This window comes from Equus caballus, chromosome 3 (assembly GCF_041296265.1).
Source record: "Equus caballus isolate H_3958 breed thoroughbred chromosome 3, TB-T2T, whole genome shotgun sequence".
Taxonomy (NCBI): domain Eukaryota; kingdom Metazoa; phylum Chordata; class Mammalia; order Perissodactyla; family Equidae; genus Equus; species Equus caballus.
The window spans coordinates 73,219,452-73,246,559 of record NC_091686.1 but is presented as its reverse complement, the minus strand read 5'-3'; the positions used below and the strand labels follow the sequence as shown (position 1 = coordinate 73,246,559).

At 36.3% G+C, this 27,108-nt stretch overlaps 1 protein-coding gene across 2 annotated transcripts in view; it reads right to left on the bottom strand.

Moving 5' to 3' along the window:
- Positions 1–27,108, bottom strand: part of CENPC (centromere protein C) — a 76,900-nt gene extending 49,792 nt beyond the window's left edge. The window contains exons 1-8 of one of the 2 annotated variants that reach the window (XM_023638032.2): positions 26,799–27,108; positions 23,543–23,589; positions 22,363–22,384; positions 21,504–21,598; positions 15,663–15,768; positions 7,563–7,848; positions 6,379–6,588; positions 2,988–3,601 (exon numbers count right to left, since the gene is read on the bottom strand). In XM_023638032.2, the coding sequence (XP_023493800.1) occupies positions 2,988–3,601; positions 6,379–6,588; positions 7,563–7,774 (1,036 nt within the window). In that variant the 5' untranslated portion in view covers positions 7,775–7,848; positions 15,663–15,768; positions 21,504–21,598; ... (1 more) ...; positions 23,543–23,589; positions 26,799–27,108. Of the gene's footprint in view, positions 1–2,987; positions 3,602–6,378; positions 6,589–7,562; positions 7,849–15,662; positions 15,769–21,503; positions 21,599–22,313; positions 22,385–23,542; positions 23,590–26,798 lie in introns of both variants that reach the window. The other variant, XM_001497321.7, reaches the window with a different exon arrangement.

Below are 27,108 nucleotides of genomic sequence, written 5' to 3'. Positions count from 1 at the left end.
CTACCCTCATCTCTGTTCTCCAACTCCTTTTCTTCTGTTTCTCCCTTTTTTCCTTCCCTTATGGTTGTCAAAAATATCCTCAGAAATTGCTTCAACAAATGAAAGGTGGTCATGATGACAGAGATTATTGCCCATGTTCACAAATCAACTTCTAAAAAATCAACATGAACAATGATTTAAGGGAAAAGAATGTGAAGGGAAAAATGCCATTACCAAAGACTTGTGTGGATGATGACACACAGAAAGAATATCATACAAAGTCAAAAACAAACCAATTAATATAATCATTTCAGAAACCAGTTCCAGATCAGGAAAGATTAGAAACTGAATAACAAAGAATTTAGAAAACTAATAAACAAGAAGACATACAGAAGATATAACTGATATATGAACAGTTGGTAATGTGAAGAGAGTTACTTAGAACTGAGGGGACATATTCATAAGTAGCGTAATAGCTAGAAAAAGAGATGACTTGTAAGTGATAAATTTCTACCACTGTAGAAAATTTTGCATATTTACATGTAAAGGAGTAGGATTCTGAAGGTGGGGCATTTTTTAAAAAGCAAAATTATTCATCCAAAATAGAGTAATACTTCTGTCACTGGTAATAATGTATTCCGATGACCCACAGAGGTGATAAGTGCTAAGGCTAAGATCTTGGGACTATTTTAGGAGTAGAACAAATATTGTCCTGTTCTTTTGGAGCTTTCAGTCTAGACTCGAGTTAAAGTCAGAAATTCAGCAAGTAATTACAACTTTGATAAAATGAAAAGGTTACTATTGGAGCATAGGTAGGAACATATCGCGGTGAGGGACAACAATCAAAGAAAGTGATATTTAAACTGAGTACAAAACTTGGTAGTGGACCCAGGGTACATTTAGGAAAAATTTTCTAAGCAAAAGGAACAGCATATTAAAAGACCCACAGGTGAGAAAGTGTCTGTTCACAGAACTGGAAGAAATTAATTATAAAGCAACCCAGGAGATGAATCTGGAAATGTAAAGAGAAGCCAGGGGGTATGTGCATAAACTGGTACAATAACCTGAGAAATAAATGACTCTAGCTTGGCTAAGAGAAGTAGCAGAAGGAATGGAGACATGTAACAGATTTGAAAGCTACTTAGAAAGAAGTTAAAAGACTGACTGACTTTATATGGGTTGCCACGTAAATGAAACAGGAGTTAAAGATGACTCAGGTTTCTTTCTTGAGCCACTAGATTTATTATACCTCCATTTACGAAGATACTGAAAACTAGAGGAGGATTAGTTTCCAATATGTTCAGTTTGAGAAGCCTATGAGACATCAAAAGTAGAAAAGTCAATTGACTCAACCCAAGTCATCAGTTTAGGCACTACAAATTTGTCAAGTGCCTTTTGAATTATAGGAAAATTATCTCCAGAGTAAAAATATCTTTGGAATTAAATTGTCTTCATACTATTAGTCTTTGAAACTCGGGGGGCCAGCCCCATTGCCTAGTGGTTAAGTTCACAGAGTCTGCTTCGGTCGCCAGGGTTTTGCCAGTTTGGATCCTGGGCACAGACACGGCACCACTCAACAAGCCATGCTGAGGCAGCATCCCACATGGCACAACCAGAAGGACCCACAACTAGAACACACAACTATGTGCCGAGGGGCTTTGGGGAGAAGAAAGGGAAAAACAAAAAAGCAGCAGCAGATGTTAAATCAGGTGCCAATCTTAAAAAAAAACAAAACAGTTTAAAAAAAAAGAAACTGATATGGTTGGCAGAATGGCCTCCCAAAGATGTACTCACCCTAATCACAAAATCTGTGGAAATGTTAACTTACATGCAAAGCAAGAGACTTTTGCAGTGATTAAGCTTATAAACTTTGAGACAGAGATATTATCCTGGATTATCCAGGCTGGCCCAATCTAATTACATGTGTCCTTAAAAGCGGCCATCAGAGAGAGAGAGATGAGACAATGAAAGAAGAGGCAAGTAAAATTCAAAACGTGAGAAGGCAGGCATTTTTGGTTTTGAAGATGCAAGAGGGGAGCCAAGATTCAAGGAATAGAGGTGACTTCAAGGGGCTGGAAAAGGCAAGGAAACAGATTCTCTCCTAGAGCCACCAGAATGGAATGCAACCTTGTCAACACCTTCATTTTAGCCGAGTGAGATTCATCTTAGACTTGCGACCCACAGAACTCTAAGAAAATAAACGTATGTTATTTTAAGCCACTATGTATGTGGTAATTTGTTAAGACAGCAATAGAAAATTAATATAATTGGTACGGAAATTAATCAGAATGTTATATTCGCTAACAAATATTGATGAAGATTTAATATCCATGAAAATTAGTTTGCAGAATATAGCAGGTACTCAATAAATGTTTAACATTTATAATCAAAGTGAGTATCCTTCAAGCACACTTTCTTGATATAACATTTTTCCTAATGAACTATGGATAAATCAAAATTCTGTACCTTCAAATTTTGTGAATTCATATTCTACTTAAGGGATTAGTGAGAAAAAAACTTTCTTGTAATTTAATTACCATCCTCAGTTTAGTCAGATTCTTTGTATTGTGTTTTCTTAAAATGGCCAGCTGCCAATTAGAAACTGAAGGGAGCAAAAAAATAAAGAACAATTCCAATAAAAAGAATATGGGACATGTCTGACATTTACAAAAGAGGTACACAAAATGGAAAAGGTAGCTTTTTTCCTTTTATTTTAAGCTGTATCTTTTAAATATACTAAGGCACACACAGACAAAATTGAAGTCTGACAACTACTATTTCAGGTGATATAAAGTCTATGTTATAGCCTACAAGAAGCTACACAAAAATGAAGTGAGTTGGAATTGAGTTATATGTAAAATAAAGAGAGTCCAGAAAAAAGCTTGTAGGCTTTTAAGACTTTGTAGATTTACATTTACGTTGCATACTTCCCCAAGGTACGCAGGGATATTACATAAACATAAAGTGGTGGAATAATGTTCATAGTTATATTTAATACAAACACTTACCCACAGTTGGCATCTGTTTTTTGGAAATATGAACATTGCTCATCTCTTTGCACTCTTTCATATTACTGCCTGAATTTCTTTGTAACTTGTCTTGGGCGACATGTGACATATTTATATTTTTATCTTTGGAATGCTCCATATCAACCTGTTCTTCAACTACATTGGCCTTAAATTTTCTTCTCTGATTTTGATTTACAGTCCTTTTGTTTCCAGATGATTTTCTGGCATTCTTAGAATACACTTCATATTCTGTAGATCTATAATTATTTTCCATTTCATCTGTCAAAGTACAGCTCCTACACAGTATTCTTTGTTCAGAGGGCTGAGATTTCTCTACTTGGTGAGCTTTACCAGAATGTCTGTCACTTGTCAAAGTCATAGGTGATACATTGTGATGTTTTTCTCTTGACTTCCTACTTTGAAGGAGTGTAGTGCTCTCAGCTGGGGATACTTCGCGTTGTTTCAGAGGTCCAGCCTTTCTTGGTATGGTAATCCAAGATCGACTGGCAAAACTTCCATCTGATTCATCAATTATAAATTCATCCTCTAACAACTTCATATCACTTGCCACAGATGAATGAGGTGGAGTAGTTGCTATATGCCTAACAATAGGACTAAAACAGAATGTTACAATAAATAATAGCTCCAAAGAATAAAGGTCTTACCTTTCCTTAGTGAAGAAAATAAAATAATCTATATAGAAAGTAAAATCCACATAACTTTTAAAAAGCAGTTCACGTCTTGATTTTCCCTTACCCTTAAAAATCCTCCCTCCTTTTAAATTTTTTAAATATCTGATCACACTCATTTACAACTCTAATGGGATCATAGAAATTTAGAGCTGGAAGGAAGCCTAGACATCAACTAATTTGATGCCCTCCTCACCCATTATATATATTACAATATTTAAACCCAGAGACGTGTAAATACAGCCCAGATACATTGACAGACAGTCCAAAAATGCATGCCATAATTATATAGTGCTGTATTAAATTATGTTTGTATAGATGTCTCATGGGGCCTGAATTTCTTCACATCCAAAACAAGGGTGGACAAGTTTATTTCTGAAATACCTTCAAGTGTAATATTCTAAGAAAACACTAATAAATTATACACTAAATTATATTATGTAAAAATTCATTCCAAGTTTGAGTAATTTACACACATTTTCATGTTTTAATATTGCAATCATGGTATAGAAATAAATGGAGTGTATCTAGAAAGGTAAGCACATTGGGATTAAACAGCACCTCTTCCAATTAGCTAGGAAAGCTTTCTAGAGAAGGAAGGAATCATTCAAAGGATAGTAATCTAATGGACTCATTTTGCATCTTCTTCCTTTTTATGTCAACAGCCTTGAGCAAACCACATACAGAAGTGAGCTATACAAAAGTAAACACTTAGGGTAAACATCTAAACTCCAGAGCTAGCACATGCACTCCTTTTTCTGCCTTTTTCACTTAGATAAAGATGCTTAACTATTTTTAGACATAGTAGAAGCAAAACTAGAATGGAAGAATTGGATTATCAGTGTGGCTTTTTTTTCTTTTTATTAAAATATACAAAAGGATTATGAAATGAAAATGTCTTCTTTACTCTTCTCATCTCAAATCCCTAATAAATCCTATAATGTAAAATAGTACGTAAATTGCTAAAAAATATACTTTCCTTTAATAGGTAGAGTTTTACAAGTTTATATAATTAGAAAATTCTAGAAAATCTAATAAAAAACAAAGTTAATATAAACAAGATTACAATAAATGAATGATTAAGCAGAAAGATTTTTCAACACTTAAAGAAATAATCAATGTTATAAATAGATTTAATTTGCTTTTTTGTGTATTATTTGTAACATCTATTAGTTCTCTATTAGTATATAAAGAAGTAATGCTAAGAATTTAAAAATGAAGCCTTCCCAAATCAGCCAATAAGAACTCTCCAAATCTGCTCATGTATTCTACTTCAAGGTTATTCAAACCAAAGACATCCTTAGGAAATAACCTTGACACTTGCTATAGACTGAATGTTTGTGTCCCTCCCAAATTCATAAATTGAAACCTAATCTCCATGTGATGGTATTTGAGGGTGGGACCTTTAGGAGGTGATTAGGTCATGAGAGGGGAGTGCTCATGAATGAAATTAGTACCCTTACAAAAGAGGTCCCAGAGAGCCCCCTCGCCACCTTCTACCATGTGAGGTTATAGCAAGAAGATAGCCATCTATGAACCAGGAAGTGGACCTCACCAGACATTGAATCTGCTCAAGCCTTGATCTTGGACTTGACAGCCTACAGAACTGTGAGAAATAAATTTCTATTGTTTATAAGCCACCCAGTCTATGGTAGTCTGTTATAGCAGCCCAAATGGGCCTAAGACAACACTATTAAAGTTCAGAAGAGAGAAAGATGACATCTGGCTAGGTGGAAAAATCAAGAAAGACTGCATGGCATTTGAGCTGAAAGATGGATAAGGTTTGGTCATGAGGAAATGTAAGAAAGACAATCAGAAGGAAGAACATAAGCAAAGCAATGAAGCAAGAAAGCACCACATACAGTGAGTAGTTACATCTGGCTGCAGCAATTAAACATAAAATTAACTTTACTCACTGGTTTATCAAAAAGAACATTAAACAAAATTCTTTTTTTTTTGAAGATTAGCCCTGAGCTAACATCTGTTGCCAATCCTCCTCTTTTTGCTGAGGAAGACTGGCCCTGAGCTAACATCCATGTCCATCTTCCTCTACTTTATACGTGGGACGCCTAGCACAGCATGACTTTTGCCAAGTGGTACCACATCTGCACCCGGGATCCAAACCAGCGAACCCCAGGCCACCAAGAAGCGGAACGTGCAAACTTAACCACTGTACCACCAGGCCAGCCCCTAAACAAAATTCTTAATTACTTTTTTGGAAATAGATATAATTAGCCCATAAATGTAACATATTTGTATCTGATTTCATATTTGTATCATGATATCATATTTTAAGTAGCCAAAAACAGATTCAAATTTCTTTTAGGACTATTCTTTTGTTGACACAATCAGAAGAAATTAAAAAAAAGATTTAAAACCCTTCATAGTGAAATATAGGCACCTTGACATAATTCTGTTTCTAAATGCAGCCGTCATTCTTTGATATCATACAAACCAGGAAGTGTTGATGAGCTGTATAAACTCATTTTCTTTCACATCTAATTTAGTATCTATTAAATGATAGCTTTGGGGATGATTTACTGCTAAGAAACTACACTCTCCTTACCATGAGGCATAATTTCAATTAAAATTTGTGTCAATTAAGATTAACTTCTAAGTTAAACAGCATTAAAAATTCTTACATGTGGTTCATGGATTGTGAAAGAAAAAATGTCTCAAAGGACAGTTTCGTAATAACTTACCTGGATTCACTTTTTCCTTTTACTGTTTCTAAAAACAATGTTGAAAAACTCTTTTTAGCTTCTGGTTGAATTTCATATTCTGAATCTTGTATTCTTTTCTGAGATGCTCCTGATGGTTTCTTCTCTTGTGGTCCTTCTGATACTTTATCCTCTATTTCTGAGACTTTACTCTCTATTGCTACTTTCTTCAAAACATCATCAAAGTTTAACCTAAGAGGTTAAAAGGAAGGCAAACTGAATGCTCCCAGTTTGCTAAGTTATGGGTTATCCTAAACTCCCTTACAGTAACAATATACACGACTTACAAAATTTTCCACTGAGCTTTTATTTAAAATTTATAAATGCTGATTTGTAACCTGCTACACAAAATACACAAGGAAAACTGCTCAGAAAAATTAAATTTTGCATTTATCAATAGAAAAAAAATAAGAAAGAATGGTTAAATCATACACCAAAAAAATGTGTACTTTAGAGCACTAATTATCAAACATTTAATACGAATTTGAATCATCTGGAGACTTTTATTAAAATGTAGATTCTGATTCAGTGGGTCTAGGACAGGGTTTGAGATTCTGTATTTCTAAAAAGCTCCCAGATAAATGCCATTGCTCTTGATCCTGAGCCACTGACTACACTTTGAATGGCAAAATCTTAAAATGTACTTAACTCCTTGGCTCCAATAATCACATAAGATGCTAAACAGAAATTACATTCATTACAGAGGTGCCCAGTAGTAAAGGACCTTCAACAGTCTACTTTGCTTCCTGAAGGCCAAAGGCAAAGGCCCAAGAAACAGACATAGGTTTATCACAACTCATCCTCAATAATAGTTACCCTTTGCTACCCCAGAAAAGACCTGATACATACTTACCCTTGTAATTACAAATAACCTAGAGAAAATACAAATTGTTTCTCTTAGGAACTTACACAAAACTTACCATCAGGAAAAAATACTTTTTTCCATAGACTATAGAAAAATTTTACCACCACACTTTTCTGAAATACACTTTAAGGCCTTCCTTATTAAATATAAACTCAATATATACTGAATGTGTTATGTTCATCCTATAGCATGTTAATATTCCTCAATACTTACTATTGAGGACATAAAAGACGAAGTTACTAACTTTTTACACCAAAGGTAAAATTTGTACAGAATTAGTTTTATTTAAATAAAAATTCACCTTTTTTTGGTTTTATGAGAACTCTCTGTACCTGAAGACAACATACTTATCGAATTTTTTAAACTGTGGGTCTCTCTCTTTTCGACAACAGACGCAACAGCATTTTTCGAGACAGATGTTTTTGCATCCGAAAGAACAGAAGCTGAACCAACAGACATGTAAAATTCCTCACTGACTTCATTGTGATGATCTTTTACTTTTTTACTTGACATTTTTCTTGAGTCAGGTGTATTTTTAGCACCAACATCAGTTGCCAAAATTTCCTGATGAACTTCATGGGCCTGAACTAGAAGAAAATTGAAAAAGATATTAAAAATTTTTTACATAATAATATTAGAACCAAATGTGCTTTTTTAAAATTCAGGAATAATTTAATTAGAAACAATTTTCAGAAGACTCATGGGTCATTAAGTTTATAATCAAAGATCTAGGATTAAAATACGTAAGTAATTTAAAAGCTCTAACTTATGAAATTAAGGGACTGAAGCACGTATTTGGTCCATACTCTGAAGTTTTAAAATGCCAGAAATCCTCCATCACAGAAAATTTACAATTTTATTGATACAGTCAATTTAGTTAAGATCTAAGTCTAAAATAGTGAAGTAATCTTAGAGAAATTACGAGACTCAATCTTGAGGTTATAAAGTCGGTAAACTATGGTAGCTAACTGTGCACATATTTATATACATACATACACATAAATAGATATAACCGATACATAGAGATATACAACAGATATATATGTGTGTGTGTATATATAAAGAGATTATAGATATAAAGAGAATATACATATTCTCTTAACCTTCGATCTTCAAATATCAAAGAAAAAGTAGAATGGCTGGGTGGTATTCATACTAACTCATATTCTTAAAAAGCAAAGGTTAAAAATTCAAAATACAACCAATAAGGGCTAGATGGCATAGATTTACTTTTTCCTGCTTTTCCCTCTAAATACAACTAAATTCTCTGGAAATCATCCATCAAATGACAATTAAAAAATTCTAAAAGTTGGAAGGAAGAAGGTGGATTTGCTAGGAACTTCAAGCCTTAAGCAACAACAGACAATTTAGTGAATCCCCTGGGTTTTCTTTTTATCTCCCGTATACCCCAGACTAGGCTCTAGAGAGGTCTGCAATCTGGAACCACCAACACGGACAGGGGGGAAAAAAGCTTGTACTCTCTGGCCAAAAGATTTGGAGAAGGGAAACACAACAGAGAGCTAGTGGAGAACCCCAACTCCCACTCCACAACCTGGACCGCGGGGCACTCCATTCCACTGGCTAGGGCAGAGCAGCAAAGCCTTAGGCTACGCCAGGCCCCACTCCGTAAGTACTATGGGACAGTGGCAGCAGAGGAGCAAAGCCTGAACCAATCCCATCCCCAGACCAACCCTGTCCCTGCTTCAACATCAGAGACGGCACCCATATGATCCACAGGCAGCTGAATAGGTAGTGAAGCCTCTGACCTTCCCAGCCCCTGCTTCACAGACCAAGGTGACATTTTGATACGCTGGTAGTATTGACATCCCAGGTCATCCCAGCTCCTGCTTCAAACGAAAGCACCAACAGACAGCCTAATCTGAGGCAAGAAGAGCATAAGAGAGCTCTGCATCCCTCATCCAGTTCCCCACTCAGTCATATAAGGAGATCCAGTCCAAGCAACTTCTAACCTCAACCTCCACTTGGGTGAATAAGGACATCAGGATGCTCAGAAAAGCACCTTTCACCCACCCACACAGCACTAGCAAGAACTGAGCTGGAACCCCAGTAGCATCAGAAAATGACACAGATCAAAATACTACTGCTAGGACTCTGAACATTTAACCATCCTTGGAAATAAAATCCACAAAACTAGGCAAGAATCCATACATTAAACCAAAATAGGGCAATTTTTTCTATAACAAAAGATTTAAGTATAATCAAGTATCTCCTAACATAATAACCAAAATGTTGAGGATACAATCAAAATGACTGATCATATCAAAAACCAGAAAAAACACAAGTGAAAAAGAAAATATGATCAATGGACACAAATAAACAAGATGAATCAGATGTTGGAATTATTTAACAAGAATTTTAAAGCAGCCATCATAGGGGCCGGCCCTGTGGCACAGCGGTTAAGTGCGCATGTTCTGCTTCAGCAGCCCAGGGTTCGCCAGTTCGGATCCCGGGTGCGGACACGGCACCGCTTGGCATGCCATGCTGTGGTAGCCATCCCACATATAAAGTAGAGGAAAATGGGCACAGATGTTAGCTCAGGGCCAGTCTTCCTCAGCAAAAAGAGGAGGATTGACGGCAGATGTTAGCTCAGGGCTAATCTTCCTCAAAAAATAAAATTAAAAAAATAAAAAGCAGCCATCATAAAAGTGTTTTAGCAATCAATTATAAATTTTCTTCTAACAAATAAAAAGAAATTCAAAGAAATAGGAGTTACAAAAGAGAACCAATTTTTGGATTTTAGCCATTCTTACAGGTGTGTAGTGGTATCTATTTGTCATTTTAATTCAATTCCCAAATGACAATAACGAACAAATCAAAACCACAAGATACAACTTCACACATATTAGCATGGCTATAATTAAAAAAAACAAAAAAACGAACAAAACAGAAAATAACAAGTGTTGGTAAAGATGTAGAGAAATTGGAACCTTTGTGCACTGCTGGTGGGAATGTAAAATGATGTAGCTGCTACAGAAAACAGTTTGGTGGTTCCTCAAAAAATTAAAAATACAATTACCATATGATCCAATAATTCCTTTTTTGGGTATGTATCCAAGAGAATTGAAACCAGGGACTGCAAGGGTTATCATACACCTGTGTTCACAGCAGCATTATTCACAATAGACAAATGGTGGAAACAACCCAAATAAAAATGTTGATCAATGTAAAAGGATAAAAAAAATGTGGAATATACATACAATAGAATATTATTTAGACTTAAAAAGGAAGGGAATTCTGACGCATGCCACAACACAGATGAACCCTGAAGACATTATGCTAAGTGAAATAAACTGGTTGCAAAAGGACAAATATTGCAAGATTCCACTCATATGACGTATTTAGAGTAGTCAAATTCCGACAGAAACTAGAATGCTGGCTGCTGGGGGTGGAGGTGAGGAGATGGGGAGAAGAGGATTGTTTAATGGGTATAAAGGTTCAGTTTTGCAAGATGAAAAAGTTCTGTGGATGGATGGTGGTGATGGTTAGGCAACAATGTGAATATACTTAATGCCAATAAACTATACACTTAAAAATGGTTAAAATGGTAAGTTTTATGTTACATTACTTCACCATAATTTTTAAAAATTATTTTCTAAAAAGAAATAAAGAGTAAAGAAAGTGATGGGTGTGTAAACAGAAACAAACAGTGGCTGTTTAAAACAAAAACAATAGAATTAAAACATATAACAGGAATAAGATGTACGTCATCTGGAAATTAGAGAGTTGTTCTAGTTACTATGTCTTCATAATAAATAACTCCATAACTTGGTTGTATAAAACAATCATTTATTACAGTCATTGATTCTGTGGGGCAGGAACTTGACAGGGCACAGCAGGGAAGGTTTGCCTCTGTTCCATAAAGTCTGGGGCCTGGAACCATCTGAAAGCTTGCTTATTCACATGTCTGACATCTGAGGCTGGGGGCATTTCCGTCTATGTACCTCTGCAAGTGGGCTATGGTGAGCTTCCTCACAGCATGGTGTCTAGGTTTCCAGGGGGAGTATCCTATGAGGGAAATAAGGAGGCCACATACCCTTTTATGACCTAACCTTGGAAATCACACAGTATTACGTATGGCAAATTCTAAGATGACACAATACATCATATGATATGTAGAAACAATCTCATTGAAGGGAGTGGGGAAAAGAGATGCTGACCTAAATAAGAAATATGTGGAGTCTGTAAAACTAAAAGTTAAAGAAAAGTTGACATGATCTTGAAGGAACAACATTCCAGGAACAACAGCACATCTAGCACTCAGATCTTCATTCCTAATACCATTCTCCAGTAAAAGGAACCACTGGCTCCTTGGAGAAATGGGTGATTCTAGGAAAGGAGCAGGAAATATACAAGATGAGCCTGAAGCATCTTGTAGTTCCAGAATGTAAGGAAGTGCTCAAAAACAACAACAAAAATGGGGTATGTCAAGGGGCAAAGGAGCCAATGAAAGAGCTTCTAATGGCCAAAGCTGGAACAATTTGAGTAACAAAACTATTAAAATAGTATTGGATTATAAACCAAAGTATAAAATAGAGTTTCTACCTCAAAAACTAGAAAAAGAAGAACAAAACAAACCCAAACCAAGGAGAAGAATGGGAAAAATAAGAGCAGAAATCAATGAAATTGAAAACAGGAAAACAATACAGAAGATTACTGAAACAAGAAGCTAGTTCACTGAAAAAAGTGAATAAAAATGATAAACTTCTAGCAAAATTAGCAAAAATAAAAAGACAAGACATAAATTACCAATATCCAGAATAAAATAGTGTATATCACAATAGATCCTGCTTCCATTAAGAGGATAATAAGGTAATACTATGAACAAATTTATGCTCATAAACTCAACAACTTATAAAAAATGAACCAATTCCTCAAAAACCACAAACTATCAAAATTATGCCAAGATGAAATAACCTAAACAGTCCTTATAACTATTAAGAATTGAATCAGTAATTTAAAAGCTCTTGAAAAAGAAATCTCCCAGACCAGATGATATCACGAAAGTATGTTATGTCAAACATTCAAAGAATTAAAACCAATTTATACAATCCTTGCCAGAATTAGAAAAGGGGATAATCTCCAACTCATTTTATAAGGTGAGCATTACCTTGATACCAAAATCATACAAATATAACATAAAAAAGAAAACTATAGATCAATATTTCTCATTAACTTAGATCCAAAAATTTCTCAACAAAATTTTAGCAAATCACATCCAACAGGTATAAAAACTAGTAAAACACCATAAGTGACATTTATAGACAACTACACTCAACAACAAGAGAATACATTTTTCCAAGTGCCCATGAATGTTTATTCATAAAGACAGACAATATCCTGGGTCATAAAATAAATCTTAACAAATGTAAAAGAACTGAAATCACACAGTGTATCCTATGCCATAAAGGAATCAAGATTAGAAATCAATATGGGAAAGACAAAAGGAAATCCCTAAACACTTGGATTAACACATTCCTAAATAACCAAACAAATCAAAGAGGAAGCCTCAAAGGATATCTTAAAATATATAGAAATAAATAAAAATGAACAGAAAACACATCAAAATCTGTGGGATGAGAAAAATTTATACTACTAAATTAATACACCTGAAAAAGTGTATTCACTTAGCATGCTTCCAAGGTTCTTCCATGTTGCAGTATGTATCAGAACTTCATTCCTTTTCATGGCTGAAAATGTTCCACTGTATGTATATACCATGTGTTGTTTATCCATTCACTTGATGGATATTTGGGTTGTTTCCACCTTTTGGGTATTGTAAATAACGCTGGTATAAACATTGGGGTACAAGTATCTGATTGAGTCCCTTTTTTCAAATCTTTTGAGTATAAACCTAGGAGTAGAATTACTGGGTCAGATAGCAATTCTGTATATAATTTTTTGAGGAACCACCAAACTGTTTTCCACAGTGGCTGCACCATTTTATATTTCCATAGCAATGCACAAGGGTTGTAATTTATCCACATTCTGGTCAATATTTATTTTCCCTTGTCTTTTAAATGACAGCCATCCTACAATGTATAAAGTGGTATCTCGTTGGGGTGTTGATTTGCATTCTTTAATGGCCAATAATACTGAGCATCTTTTCATGCATTCTTGGCCAACTAGAGAAACGTCTATTAAGTCTTTTGCCCATTTTTTAATTGGGTTATTTTTTGTTTTCAAGTTACAGGAATCCTTATATATTCTGGATAGAAATCCTTTATTAGATATACTATAATATTTTCTCCAACATTGTGGGTTCTCCTTGCACATTATTGACCATGTCCTTCAGACTAACACTTTTTGAAGAACATAAATATATGACATTGTTCATATGTAGAAAACCCAAATACATAAAACTGTGAATTCTCACAAAATTAGTATACAAATTAGATGCAATTCTAGTTAGAATCCCAACAAAATTTTATTGGGAATTGGAGAAAAAGTTCAGATAGAAAAAAGGTCTGAGAAAGGCAAAGGAATAGTGAATACAAAGTTAATAAGGTTATTATCAGCACATACTATAAAACTACTATTAGTAAAACAATATTGTGTTGCCATAAGAATTAAAAAAAGACCAAAATTCAGAAGTATATTGAATGATATGTGGGATTTAATACATGATAATAAAAGTAGTACATTCAGAAAAGAATGGATTATTTAATTAATAAATGGACCTGGCACAATTGACCACCTGGAAGAAAATAAAATCATAACATTACATCACACTGTATACCAAAACACATTCCAGATGGCTTAAAAATTTTAATTTAAGAGGCCAGCCTGGTGATGTAGTGGTTAAGTTCACGTGCTCCACTTCAGTGGCCTGGTTCACTGGTTTGGATCCTAGGCACGGAACTACTCCACTCACTAGCCATGCTGTGGTGGTGTCCCACATAGAAAAGAGAGGAAGACAAGCATGGATGTTAACTCAGGGAGAATCTTCCTCAGCAAAAAAAAAGAAAGAAAGGAAATCTAAGATATTGCATATACCATTAGGATAAGACAGACCTTTTAACCAAAACAGGAAACTCAAAAGCTATTAAAAAAAAAAAAGTCACACACTTAACACTTAAAATAATAAATTTTGGGGCTAGTCTGGTGGCGCAGTGGTTAAGTTCGCGTGCTCCACTTTGGCAGCCCAGGGTTCTCAGGTTTGGATCCCAGGTATGGACCTACACACTGTTCATCAAGCCATGCTGTGGCAGCATCCCATATACAAAATAGAGCTAACTGATGTTAGCTCAGGGCTAATCTTTCTCAGCGAAAAGAGGAAGACTGGCAACAGATGTTAGCTTAGGGCCAATCTTCCTCACCAAATAATAATAATAATAAATTTTACCTATCAAATGGTTAAAGATACCATAAACAAATTCTGTAATAGACAAGGGATCATTTGGAAAAACAACTGCCACACAAATTAGAGACATATGGTTACAGACATTCAATTCAAAGATCTCTCATAAACAAGAAAAAACAAGCGGGCAAAGGATATGAATAGACGAATGCAGAAGAAAGCAAATTAAAATAGTCTATAAACTTATAAAAAGGTGTTCAAACTCAGTGAAAATCACAGAAATGGACACTAAAGTAACAATGAGATCATTAATACTGATCAAATTGGCAAAAAGTAGAGTAGTAAATAATCTATCAGGTAAAAGGTACTTTCTTACATTGCTGTTATAAAAGAAAACTGTAAAAGCCTCTTCTGAAAGTGCACACACCCACATTTGTATGTTTTCATGTAGGAGCAGCAATGAAAGCATGGAAGGATTCAAAAGTTATCTCAGCAGGATGATGGGAGTAATGATTAGTAGCTTTTTCTTTTAAACCTTTGACTCTTACCTCAAGTGAAGGACTTTTCTAATTTGACAAATGCAAATAAAGCAACTTTAAAAAGTAGCAGTGGGCCAGCCCGGTGGCATAGCAGCTAAGTGCGCATGTTCTGCTTTGGCGGCCCAGGGTTTGCCAGTTTGGATCCGGGTGCGGACACGGCAACACTTGGCAAGCCATGCTGTGGTAGGTGTCCCACATATAAAGGAGAGGAAGATGGGCACGGATGTTAACTCGGGGCCAGTCTTCCTCACCAAAAAGAGGAGGATTGGCAGTGGACGTTAGCTCAGGGCTAATCTTCCTCAAAAAAATATTTTAAAAAAAGTAGCAGGATACATAATTGACTATAGGAAATTAAGCAAAAGGAGAAGAGAGAAAAATACTGACTATAGACTTGAGAAGGAATCAAAAACTCCAACCATTTCACAACTCTATCTAGGCTGACCCTGACCTTGTCACTCAAGCCAACGCACACACCACCTTCTTTCAGCATTTCTAACTTCTTAAACATATCTAGGCAAATAACACTCATGGGGATGCCACCAACCTGATCTGTTGGCAGCTTCACTTGGTTCTACAAGGAACTGCAGAGAAGCTTCTTTCTTCCTTGAAGAAACTGGAATTGACTTTGGGTGTGATTTCTGGCACTGAGCCTAAAAGAGATACAACATTAGATCTACTCTATTAAATTACCAATTCTGATTAAACACATTTGTTTTTAAAATGGAAAGAGACAAGTATTTAAACACAATAAATGAGCCTGTAGAGCTGTGTACTTAGGCAAGTACTTCAGAAAACAATTTGGCATTATGTAGTAAAGTTGAAATTTCATACAACCTATCACAGAAACAATGCTGCTCTGAACAGCAAAAACCTATTCTGACAGAAGACTAGATAAACAAATTACGGTATAATCATATAAAATAATATCACATATACAATAGTGAAATGAATAAACTACAGCAACATGAATAAATGATTATGTTAAGCGAAAAAAAGCAAGTTGCAGAAGTATATTATAATCCCATTTATGTAAAGTTCAAAACAGATGCAAAAACATGTAAAACTATATATATATATATATATATATATATATATATATATATATATATATATAGTATTTAGAGATTCTCTCCACACCAGAAAGAGTTAACACAGCAGGTCTCATCATTTAAAGGGCCTGCTTGCAGGGCTACTAGCCCTTGGTTGGCACCTGGGGACTTGGCTTTCAGAACGTTTCCTCCATTACCAATTGATAAGGTTGTGCCTGCTATGCCAGCCTGCCTAGACTGTTTGTATGCTCTTTTTCCTTCAGGGAGTACAGAATTTTGGTAGGCAGAGAGTGCCTACATAACCAACCCCCAACAAAAACAAGCTAAGTCTCAAAAGGCTTCCCTGGGCAGAAAGACTGTACACGTTTTACTGCATTTCATTGCTAAAGGCAATGAGGGCACTCTGTGTGGCCGCTCTGGGGAGCAGAGGAAGCCTGTTATGGATTCCTCCAAACTCCGCCTGAGTTGTCTTTTTCCCTTACTGATCTGGCTATGTATCCTGACTGTTTGAATTTCCAAAGAATTATCCTGAGTGAAAAAGTCAACTCCAAAAAGTTATACACTCTATGATTCCATACATACAAGTATAACTGTATACTGAGTCTCATGAGTCCTAGTGAAGCACTCAACATGTGGATGGTAGTGGGACCTCTGTCACAAGTAGAGGAAGAAGTTGACACAAACGTCAGCACACACCCGTATGTCATAAACTATAAAGTAAAGGATGGGAATAATGAACATGATAAACCTCTGTGCAGGGAAGTGAGGCAGAAGAATAGGATCAGAAAAGGGCACAAAGATGCTTCAAAGGTATTGGTATTTCTTACACTGAGGGATAGGCATATGGGTGTTCATTTACATTATTTTTAATACCTTATGTGCACTACATATTTTCCTTTGTAAATTTGAAATATATCAGGTCATAAATTTTAAAAATCTAGAAAATGAAAATCTCATTCTTATATTGCAAGAGGGAAAGAAAACTGATAAACCATTTTGTAGAAAAAATAGCCAATATTTAACAATTTTACTTCAAATGTGCATATCCTAGAGAAAGTAAATTCAAAACATGTACACAAGGAGGCATGAACAAAGACGTTCACCACATCACTATGATAATGAATAGATGGAAACAACTTCAAAATCTACCAACAGGGGAATATATAAATAATAGAGCCACTGCACTGCTGTTCAGTGGATACATTATGGAATTCAATTACATAAAGAAAGCAAAACCAAGTTTTCATTAAACCCTGCTCCTTCTTGAAACTTCATGAAGGAGTTTTAAAAATGTATAAACCCAGAAGGATGAAGAGAAAGAGAAGGGAACAGATGAGAGATGTCAACAGACTGTTTTAAGTTGGAAAGCAGATCAGTAGCAACTAATCAGCCCAGAGAGAGCAGAAACATACTAGCTATGGAGAAAGCCCAGAAGCAGACATTTATGTTTATGGAGAAACTCATAAGATCAATAATCACACATCTAATTAATTAGAGATGCTAATTAAAAAAGCATCTCTAAAAGAGGAGGTCCAGATGGGGCCTGCAAACAGAAGAGTTGATAAAAGTATGTATAGGAAGTAATGAGAGTCACAGAGCCCTGCCTCTCCCAGCCCTAGCAGAAAATGTTTACTCTCTGGAGTTTCAGAATCTGAGAGACGGTGAACTCAGTGGCATGAGACACAGCTGATGATAAGAGTAATACACTAAAAACTAAATATTAAGTGGATGTATTTAAATTGCACCTTCCCCTTTGCCCCACCTGGCTGAGAACACTCACAGTTAGAATCAGACCCCTAAGCAGGAGAGAAGATTTGTCAGAAAAACCTACCAGTCCAAGAGAAAAATCCCTGTAGATATTAACACCCAGACATCCACAATGACTTGGCCCAGACAGATCATACCACAGTGAAATCTACCAATGTACAAATTTTACTATGCAAATAGAGCTTCCAATCACCATTTTAGTTTCCCACTCAAATAAGAGGAGACAGCTAAGGATCACTGGATATATGACAAAAGCTCTAGTGTAAAAGGCAATGAGCAAAGTAAGCAAAAAAGGTACTTATAGGAAACAGAAACCATACGAATATTACTAAAAAAGGTTAGAGGAACCTAACATCAAGGAATATTGCGAAATTTCAGATCACTAAAGACAGATGACAAGATCTTAAAAGCTTGCAAAGACAAAAAAATAGTGACTCAAAAAGGATCAAAGAATCAGAATGATATTCTCAACAACAACACAAGAAGCTAAAAGAAAACAGAGTATGTCTTTAAAAATCTGAGGGAACATAATTTCCAACCTAGAATTCTGTACCCACCCAAATTACCCATCATGAGGGTAAAATCATGATATTTTCAAACATTTAAGGTCTTAAACTCTCAGGAAGCTACTAAAGGATGAGTCCCACCATAAAAGGAGAGAGAAAGAAAAAGGAAGATTTGGGAACCAAGAAATATGAGCTGCAATACAGGAGAAAAGAAAAGGGAATTCCCTGTATGATAAAGGGAAATCACATGGCAACGACCTTTGTGACAGGCCTAAGGATGAACAGGAGCAAAACACAAAGGGTAGAGAGAGAGATCCAGGAGGCATATCTTCAGAAAAAAACTGAAAATGATAAATTACTTATGTGTCTACAGACACTAAGACATTTATTATTCGGTCACAGAAATTGGTGATAAATTAGTCATAATGCACAAAAAATCCACAAACGGAAAAACCAAGACAATTAAATCAAGAGAAAACTAAGATACAAGAAATGGTTAAACAAACTGTGGTACATCCATACCATGGAATACCACTCAGCAATAAAAAGAAATGAATTACTGAAACACACAAAAACCTAGATGAATTTCCAAAGAATTATCCTGAGTGAAAAAGTCAACTCCAAAAAGTTATACACTCTATGATTCCATTTAAACATCCTTTAAATGACAAAATTGTAGAAATGGAGAATAAATTAGAAGTTCCAAGGTTTAAGGAGGGGGTGAGGGCAAGAGAGAAGTATTACTATAAAAGGACAATAAGAGGGGTCCTGTGGTGATGGAATTGTTCTGTATCTTGTTGTTAATATCAATATCCTGGTTATGATACTATATAACAGTTTTCCAAGATGTTAACTTTACAGGAAACTAGGTAAAGGGTAAATGAGTTTGCACCCTATTATTTCTTACAGCTGCTTGTAAATGTACAATTAAGTCAAAATAAAAAGCTTGATCAAAAGAAAAAGGAAGAGGCTCTGGATAATATCTTTCTATAGAGTACGTTCTCTTTTTCTCCTATTAGGCAGATTGGATTAAAATGATCAGCTCCGGGGCCGGCCCGGTGGCCCAGCAGTTAAGCGCGCACGTTCCACTTTGGTGGCCCGGGGTTCGCCGGCCCCAATCCCAGGTGCAGACATTGCACTGCTTGGCACGTCATGCTGTGGTAGGCGTCCCACATATCAGGTAGAGGAAGATGGGCATGGATGTTAGCTCAGGGCCATGTCTTCCTCAGCAAAAAGAGGAGGATTGGCAGAAGTTAGCTCAGGGCTAATCTTCCTCAAAAAAATAAAATAAAATAAAATAAAATGATCAGCTCCCTTCTCGCTCTGAGGACGGAGCTGGGTCAGTTTGAGATAAAATTTTAGTAAGACGCAGTCCACTTGTAGTCTGCCTTCTTCTTCAGAATGAGCTCTCCTGCATAACTGAGAGCCCAATAATTCTCCTTATGCCTGAAAGATTGTGAGATATTCAGTTCAGCCCTTTGGAGGTTTTTGCTTAACTTTTTAGCCTCTTGCCCAGAATGCTTCAAAATCTGTCAAATGCCTCCTTGTGGTGGGCCCCTTTCTGCAGCAGGACTGTGTCTTCCTAGCATAGCAAGACCACATATTTCACTCCACCTTTCTAGCCTAGGGTTTTGCACCACCCCAGAACTTATAAATGTTCTTTAAGGAAAGTGGCTATCCATTTGGGCACCTCTGGACTCCAATTTGTCATGGCATCCCTGCACACCTAAAACAAAGCTCTGCTTTCCCACAGCAGACTCCCTCTATCCGGGCCAATCAAAAACTCAGCTTTTGCCCAAATTTAGCAAAAACCCTTAGGGGAGAAAATGACTAACAATCGTCAACTCATCTTCCAAGGATTCTTCTCTCTTTGGAATTTTAGTTCATCTAGGCCCTGTTGCTTCCACAGCTTCCCATGTCTCTAGAAATATGATTTGTTTGCATTTTATTCTTTAAACTAGCTGTTGCAACAGGAGTGGTGGCCTGCCACAATCTGTTACATACTACCTAGAAGATGAACTTCTGGCATAACCTTGACATCAAAGCCCTACAAGGACATTTTAAGAAAAGGCAGTATTATTCATGAACACAGATGCAAACATCTTAAAAATTAGCAAACCAAATCAAGTTTATCCTAGGAAACTTACAGTTGTGTTAACTTTCAAAAATCAGTGTAATTTATCACATTAAAGGTCTCTCAGTTCTGAAAGAAATAGATCTGTCCTCATTCCTTGGAACCAAAAGGCTATATATGTTTAATTATTTGTTTATATAAGTTTCCAGTAAATGTTATTTCTAGTACTACAATAGTTTTCTCTCCAATTAGTACTGTGCTTTTGAATAATTTGTCTTCAATCATTAGCTTCAAAAACTCCATTTGAGGGGGCCAGCCCTGTGGCCGAGTGGTTAAGTTCGCATGCTCTGCTTCGGCGACCCAGGGTTTCACTGGTTTGGATCCTGGTGTGGACATGGCCACCGCTCATCAGGCCATGCTGAGGCAGTGTCCCACACAGCACAACTAGGAGGACCCATAACTAAAAATACACAACAATGTACTGGGAGGATTTGGGGAGAAAAAAAAAAGATTGGCAACAGTTGTTAGCTCAGGTGCCAATCTTAAAAAAAAAAAAAAATTCTATTTGAAAGTCTGCTATTTTGTAGAGTTATCCTCTTAAGATATATAATCAATAAAAGACTGATCTCCCTGTATAGCAATTGATTGCCTTCAGTTTTCAAAAAATAACCAAACTTACCAACCTGGATTAGAAACTTAAATAGTTGCCCACTTTCCTAAAAACCTAATTTAAGTATTATTTTAGAAGTAAAAAATGATTGTTATAATTTGATAATTCTAATTCCCAGACCTCCAATTTCAAAACAGGAAATGTCAAATCAAAATTTTCACATAATACCTTTAAATTTCATAGAAAGTCAATGGGAATATAGGATTCCCTTTTAAGAATGAGATTTACAAACAACTTAACTAAAACGTATCTAACTATATTGCGTATTGCTTCACCCATTAAAATATTAAACCTGTACCAGCTTTCCTTTTTGACTTACCTCTTTGCTTGGTGATTTAACACAAAGGTCTTTTGTTTTAGGTGTTAAATAAACCACTGATTTTGTAGAATTTCCGCTAAAATCATTGGCAGGACCTAAAAAGAAAATCAAGAAATTTTTAAAAGCAAAGTATGGTATGAAATCTTTTGGATACATTTAAAAGCAGCCCTACACGACATGTGAAGAAGCCTGTTGACTCTTTAAACCAAATAGCTTAAATGAAGTACAGGCATCAATCCAATAACCAAATGTTCCTAGAAGACCTCAGGAACTGAAAAAGAAGAAATTTCTGAAGAAATACGTGCCGGCCTTCTTTCAGAGCCTGTACAGAAGAGATACTTTTCCACTATCTGTGTTTATTTCTTTGGTTGGCCTATTCTCTTACTCAAATACCCTCTGACACTGACCAACACTTAGAAAAGTTTTTTGCCATAATTCAACATTTCTTTAAAAAGAGGTGTAAATCACGAAACATTATCTCAAGCTCCTCAGTGATCCCAAGAATTCTGCATATTTATTTCCATTACATGAAATACTTTCTCTTGTGCATTTTTATTTATGGACTTCTAGACTACAGAAATCTAGTGTGAACTAAAAGGAATGACAAATTATTCTCATTTTCGCCAGTGTTATCCTCAGTGTACCAGAAGGTACATGAAGGACTGCATGTGTACTCAAAATTCCTGGGAAAATATTTTACACATATTTAAATGCTAGAACATATTTGCTGCATTTGATATAAATTAATATGACAAATTTATATTTTCATCTATCCCAACCCTCAAAGTCCATCTAGAAATGAAGCCTTACTTTCTTCTTCAAAACAGTCTTGTAAGATTTCCAGTATATTCTGGCCTACCTGCATATTAATGTCAGGTGCCCTAATAAGAAGGAAAGAAGGGAAAACGTTAACATATCATTTCTAGAACATATCTGTTATTTACGTCACCATCTACTTTGAAAATTCCATTATCTCCTTATTACAAAAGGTTAATTTACTTAACAGGAAAAATTTCACCTTTACTCTCTGAGGATAAAACCTTTATTCTCTGAGGATAAAATATTTAAGAGTCCAAGAATTCCCAGAAAAGTATGTTAAGTAGTTATGTCATTATCTACATTAACAATTATACTCCTTGATTGAACAGCCACATCTAAAGCTGTTTTAGATTACTGCTGTATCTAAACGGGAATATAAACATTTTTGAACAAATCAAATCAGTCCTGAAACACTTCTTTAATAAAGACTCTACAGTCACAAGTCCTAACAGTTCCAAGTAACATTGTCTTCCCTACAAGCTCTCAAATGCACTTTTGATTCAATACAATTAAGCTGCTAATTTTTTAAATTAAAATTGTATTCAGAAAATTGTAGATTCACATGCAGTTTTAAGAAATAATATAGAGAAGATCCCTTGTTCATTTTATCCAGTTTCCCCTAATGGTAACATTTTACAAAACTATAGTACATACACTATCACAACCACGATACCGATATTGTTAACAATCCACCAATCTTATTCAGATCTCTACAGTTCCACCCGTACTCCTTGGTGTGTTTATGTTTGTGTGTTTGTGTTTAGCACTACACAATTCATCCTATCTGTAGATTCAGGTATCAACACTACAGTCAAGATACTGAACAGTTCCATCACCACAAAGATCCTTCTATTTCCCTTTTATAACCAAATCCACCTTTTCTTTTACCCTCACTGAGTAAGCTGCATCTTTCTAACATTACCATTTAATCCACCCACAGAGTGCTTTCCCCATGACAGTCATTTAGTCAGAACTGAGACCGCCTCTTCCTGATCCACCATTTATCAGGTGAGTTTCTTTTCACACTGCCACTAAGATATTGCATTGCTTGCATTAATATTTCCGTTAATATAAAATAACTAAGGTGACTACACTTAATCAGTGGGCAGAGATACTATTATTTTAGTCAGAGATAATAGTTTTTCCTTTCTTCATTTAAAAATTCTACTTTCTGAAGGTGGGAATAAAAATTATCTTAAAAGCTTAAATACATAAATTACCTGGAAGGTCGGCAAAATCTTCTTCTGTAGTCATTTTTGAGATGATCCTAAAAAAAACGTAAACCATCAATCTAGTTTCCTTGTTTAAAATATATTCAAATATAACTTATCTTAAAGTAATTTTACCCCAACATGAGCATGCCAGAAAATTTAAGTTCTTCATTTATTCATTAAGTATTTGTTAAATGCCTATTATACTACTATAAAGAGGAATTCTTGTAGATGAAGTGAAAGAGAACTTGCCTCATATCCAGTTTCTAAAGCTATGCTTGTACTATTTCCTCACCCTGGGATTTATTCCATCTTCTTCCTCCTCTTCTTCTACTTCCTGCTATACCTTTTCCACCAACAAAATCCTATCTGAGCTTCCAATAATTCAAGTTGATTGACTAACAATATCTACCTACCTCCTTCCCCTGCAGGGAGATCCCTCTAAAATCACAGTAAAGAACTAAAATGGCATAAAATAACAATAACAAAGAGAATGGCAGAGAGGACCATCTGTGGACAAATAACTTTTACAAATTTTTCGAAGATGGAAAATAAATGAAGTGTGATAACAGATGAAACAGAACAAAGGCAGTAGTAGCAGCCTAGAGTAAGATCAGAGGATACTATCCTAGATGAGGAGTGAAGCTGATCTGCCCAGGAGAAAACCATAACTATGCAGAACTAGGAAATTCAAGATCTGAAGGAGCAAAAGAGTGAGAAAAAATAAAAACAGAACAATTAAAAGAATACCTATATACAGAACAATAGACCTGCCCCTATCCCGAGAAACACAGAGTTCAAAAACAGTATTCTATTGTCTCAGTCTTAAATATCACCAGCATCTATGGATCACCAGACATTTTAAAATCTCTAAAACAAAAGAGAAAAATCAAGACATAAATTTTAAAAAAGTTATTTCAGGCATTTGAAATATGAACTGTGATCAAGAGAATGAGAACATAAGCCACAGACCAGAAGAAAATACTTGCAAAAGACACATCTGACAAGGAGTGTTATCCAAAATATACAAACTCTTAAAACTCAACAAACAGGAAAAAAAGCTACCCAATTAAAAAACAAACGGGCCAAAAATCTTCACACACAACACACCTAAAAAGACATACAGATAACGAAAAAGCATACGAAAAGATGCTCCACACCATTTCCATCATCAGAGAAATGCAAACTAAACAACGTGATACCACTACAAATCTATTAGAATGGCCAAAATCTGGAACAATGACAACTCCAAAAGCTCATGAGGAAGCAGAGCAACAGGAAATCTCATTCATTTAGAATGCTAAATGGTACAGCCACTTTGGAGGACAGTTTGGTGGTTTCTTACAAAACTAAACATACTCTTACCATATGACCATATCACCATATCACGCTCCTTGGTATTTACCCAAAGAGCTGGCAACTTACGTCCACACAACAACCTGCACACAGATGTTTATAGCAACTTTACTCATAACTGCAAAAACTTGGAAGCAATCAAGTTCTTCTTTTTAAAATTTTTTTATTGCAGTAACATTCATTTATAACATTATATAAATTTCAGGTGTACATCATAATATATTTCGATTCCTGTATAGATTACATCATGTTCACCACCCAAAGACTATGACACTCCATCACCACACACATGTGCCTAATCACCCCTCTCACTCTCCTCCCTCCGCGCTTCCCCTCTGGTAACCACCAATCCAATCTGTCTCTATGTGATTGTTTGTTGTTGTTTTTATGTTCTACTTAGGAGTGAGTTCATATGGTATTTGACTTTCTCCCTCTGACTTATTTTGCTTAGCATAACACCCTCAAGGGCCATCCATGGGAAGCAACCAAGTTCTGTTCTTCACTAGGTGAATGGATAAATTGTGGTACATCTAGATAACAGAATACCATTCACTGCTAAAAAGAAATGAGCTATCAAGCAACAAAAAAACACAGAGGAAGCTTAAATGCATAACACTAAGTAAAAGAAGCCAATCTGAAAAGGCTACATACTGTATGATTCCAACTATATGATATTCTGGAAAAAGGTAAAACTATGGAGACAGTAAAAAAATCAGTGGTTGCTAGGGCTGAGGGGGGAGGAAGGGATGTACAGGTGGAGCACAGAGGATTTATAGGGCAGTGAAAACACTCTATGCTACCACGTCATTACAGATGGATAAACCTCATTGATGGATAAATGTCATTAGACATTTGTCCAAATCCACAGAATATACACCATCAAAAGTAAACCCTAATGTAAACTATGGACTTTGGGTGATAATGATGTGTCAGTGTAGGTTCATCAATTATAACAAATATATTACTCTGGTGGGGATGTTGACAACCAGCTAGGCATGTGCAGAGGCGAGAGGTCTATGGGCAGTCTCTGTATCTGCCTCTTAATTTTACTATGAACCTAAAACTGCTCTAAAAATTAAAATAAATTTTTTTTAAAACTGCTCTTAAAAAAAATGAACTGTGGGCATTTAGTAAATTTTATGCCTCTTCACTTCTCCAAATGAAAATAGCTTTATTCCTTTTTTAAAAATTATATATAATGTAAACAATGTATGTGCTCACAGTAAAAAGTACACTCTATACCACCCTTGCATACATCTCTTTACGCACACAAGCAAACATATATAACTTTACATAAATGGGAGGCCGTCAACGCCGAGGATTTTCTTAAAGGGCACATAAAGTAGAAAACACAAGTTTAGGATGGGGCTAATAGTGAGTTGTATAATACACAGTAACCATAAGCAAAGTTTGAAATACACAACAGTGAACATCGAGGGAGTCCAGCAACATGGAAACAAAAACTGAGTTCGCGCCCCGGGCAGTATTCACAGTTAGCACCTTTTAATAGCTGTCTGTCAGAAAACTTTATCAATAACAGATGCTCCAGAACACTGCAAGCCTGAAGCTAAGGCATACGTTTAAGGCCTTTCAATACTTCTGTGGACAGAAAATTATTTGGAAGACTAGGAACTGGAGCTCGGCTAAAAAGTAGAAATCACAAGACTCTCTGAAGAGAAGGATGCCGTCACAACCGAAATTACAAGAAACCTTGAGGAAACAAGTAAACAAGTCCATTAACTCGGTCTATCGGCACACGCTCACTTTTGATCTCAAAATTTTCGCGCGCTTTCCCCACGGAATCCCCCGAGAAGCGCCAGCACCGGCCCAACGTTCATTCTCCCCCGCCTCGGCCCGAGCGCCAATCGGCCGGCCCCCACCAGCCGCAGCGGCCGCGGCCCGCACTTACCAGCCCCGAGTCCGCCATGTTGCGGGCCGGCTCCGCCCGCGAAGGGGGTTGGGGGCGGAAGCCAACCTCGGCCGCGGCTCGAGGAAGACTGGCGCGGACCGCGTCGCGGGAAGAGAAGCCAGGCGGCGACCCAGGAGCGGCCCTGAGGTGGGAGGCACCCGCAGCGAGAGCGCCTCAAGCCAACAAGCGCGCACCCCCGGGGCTCGCCGCCCATTGGCTCGGCGCTCCACAAACACCGACGGCCCGCTCTCTCTGCGGTTTGAAATGGGCTGCACATGCGCAGAACGGGCCTTGCCACCCAATAGGAAGC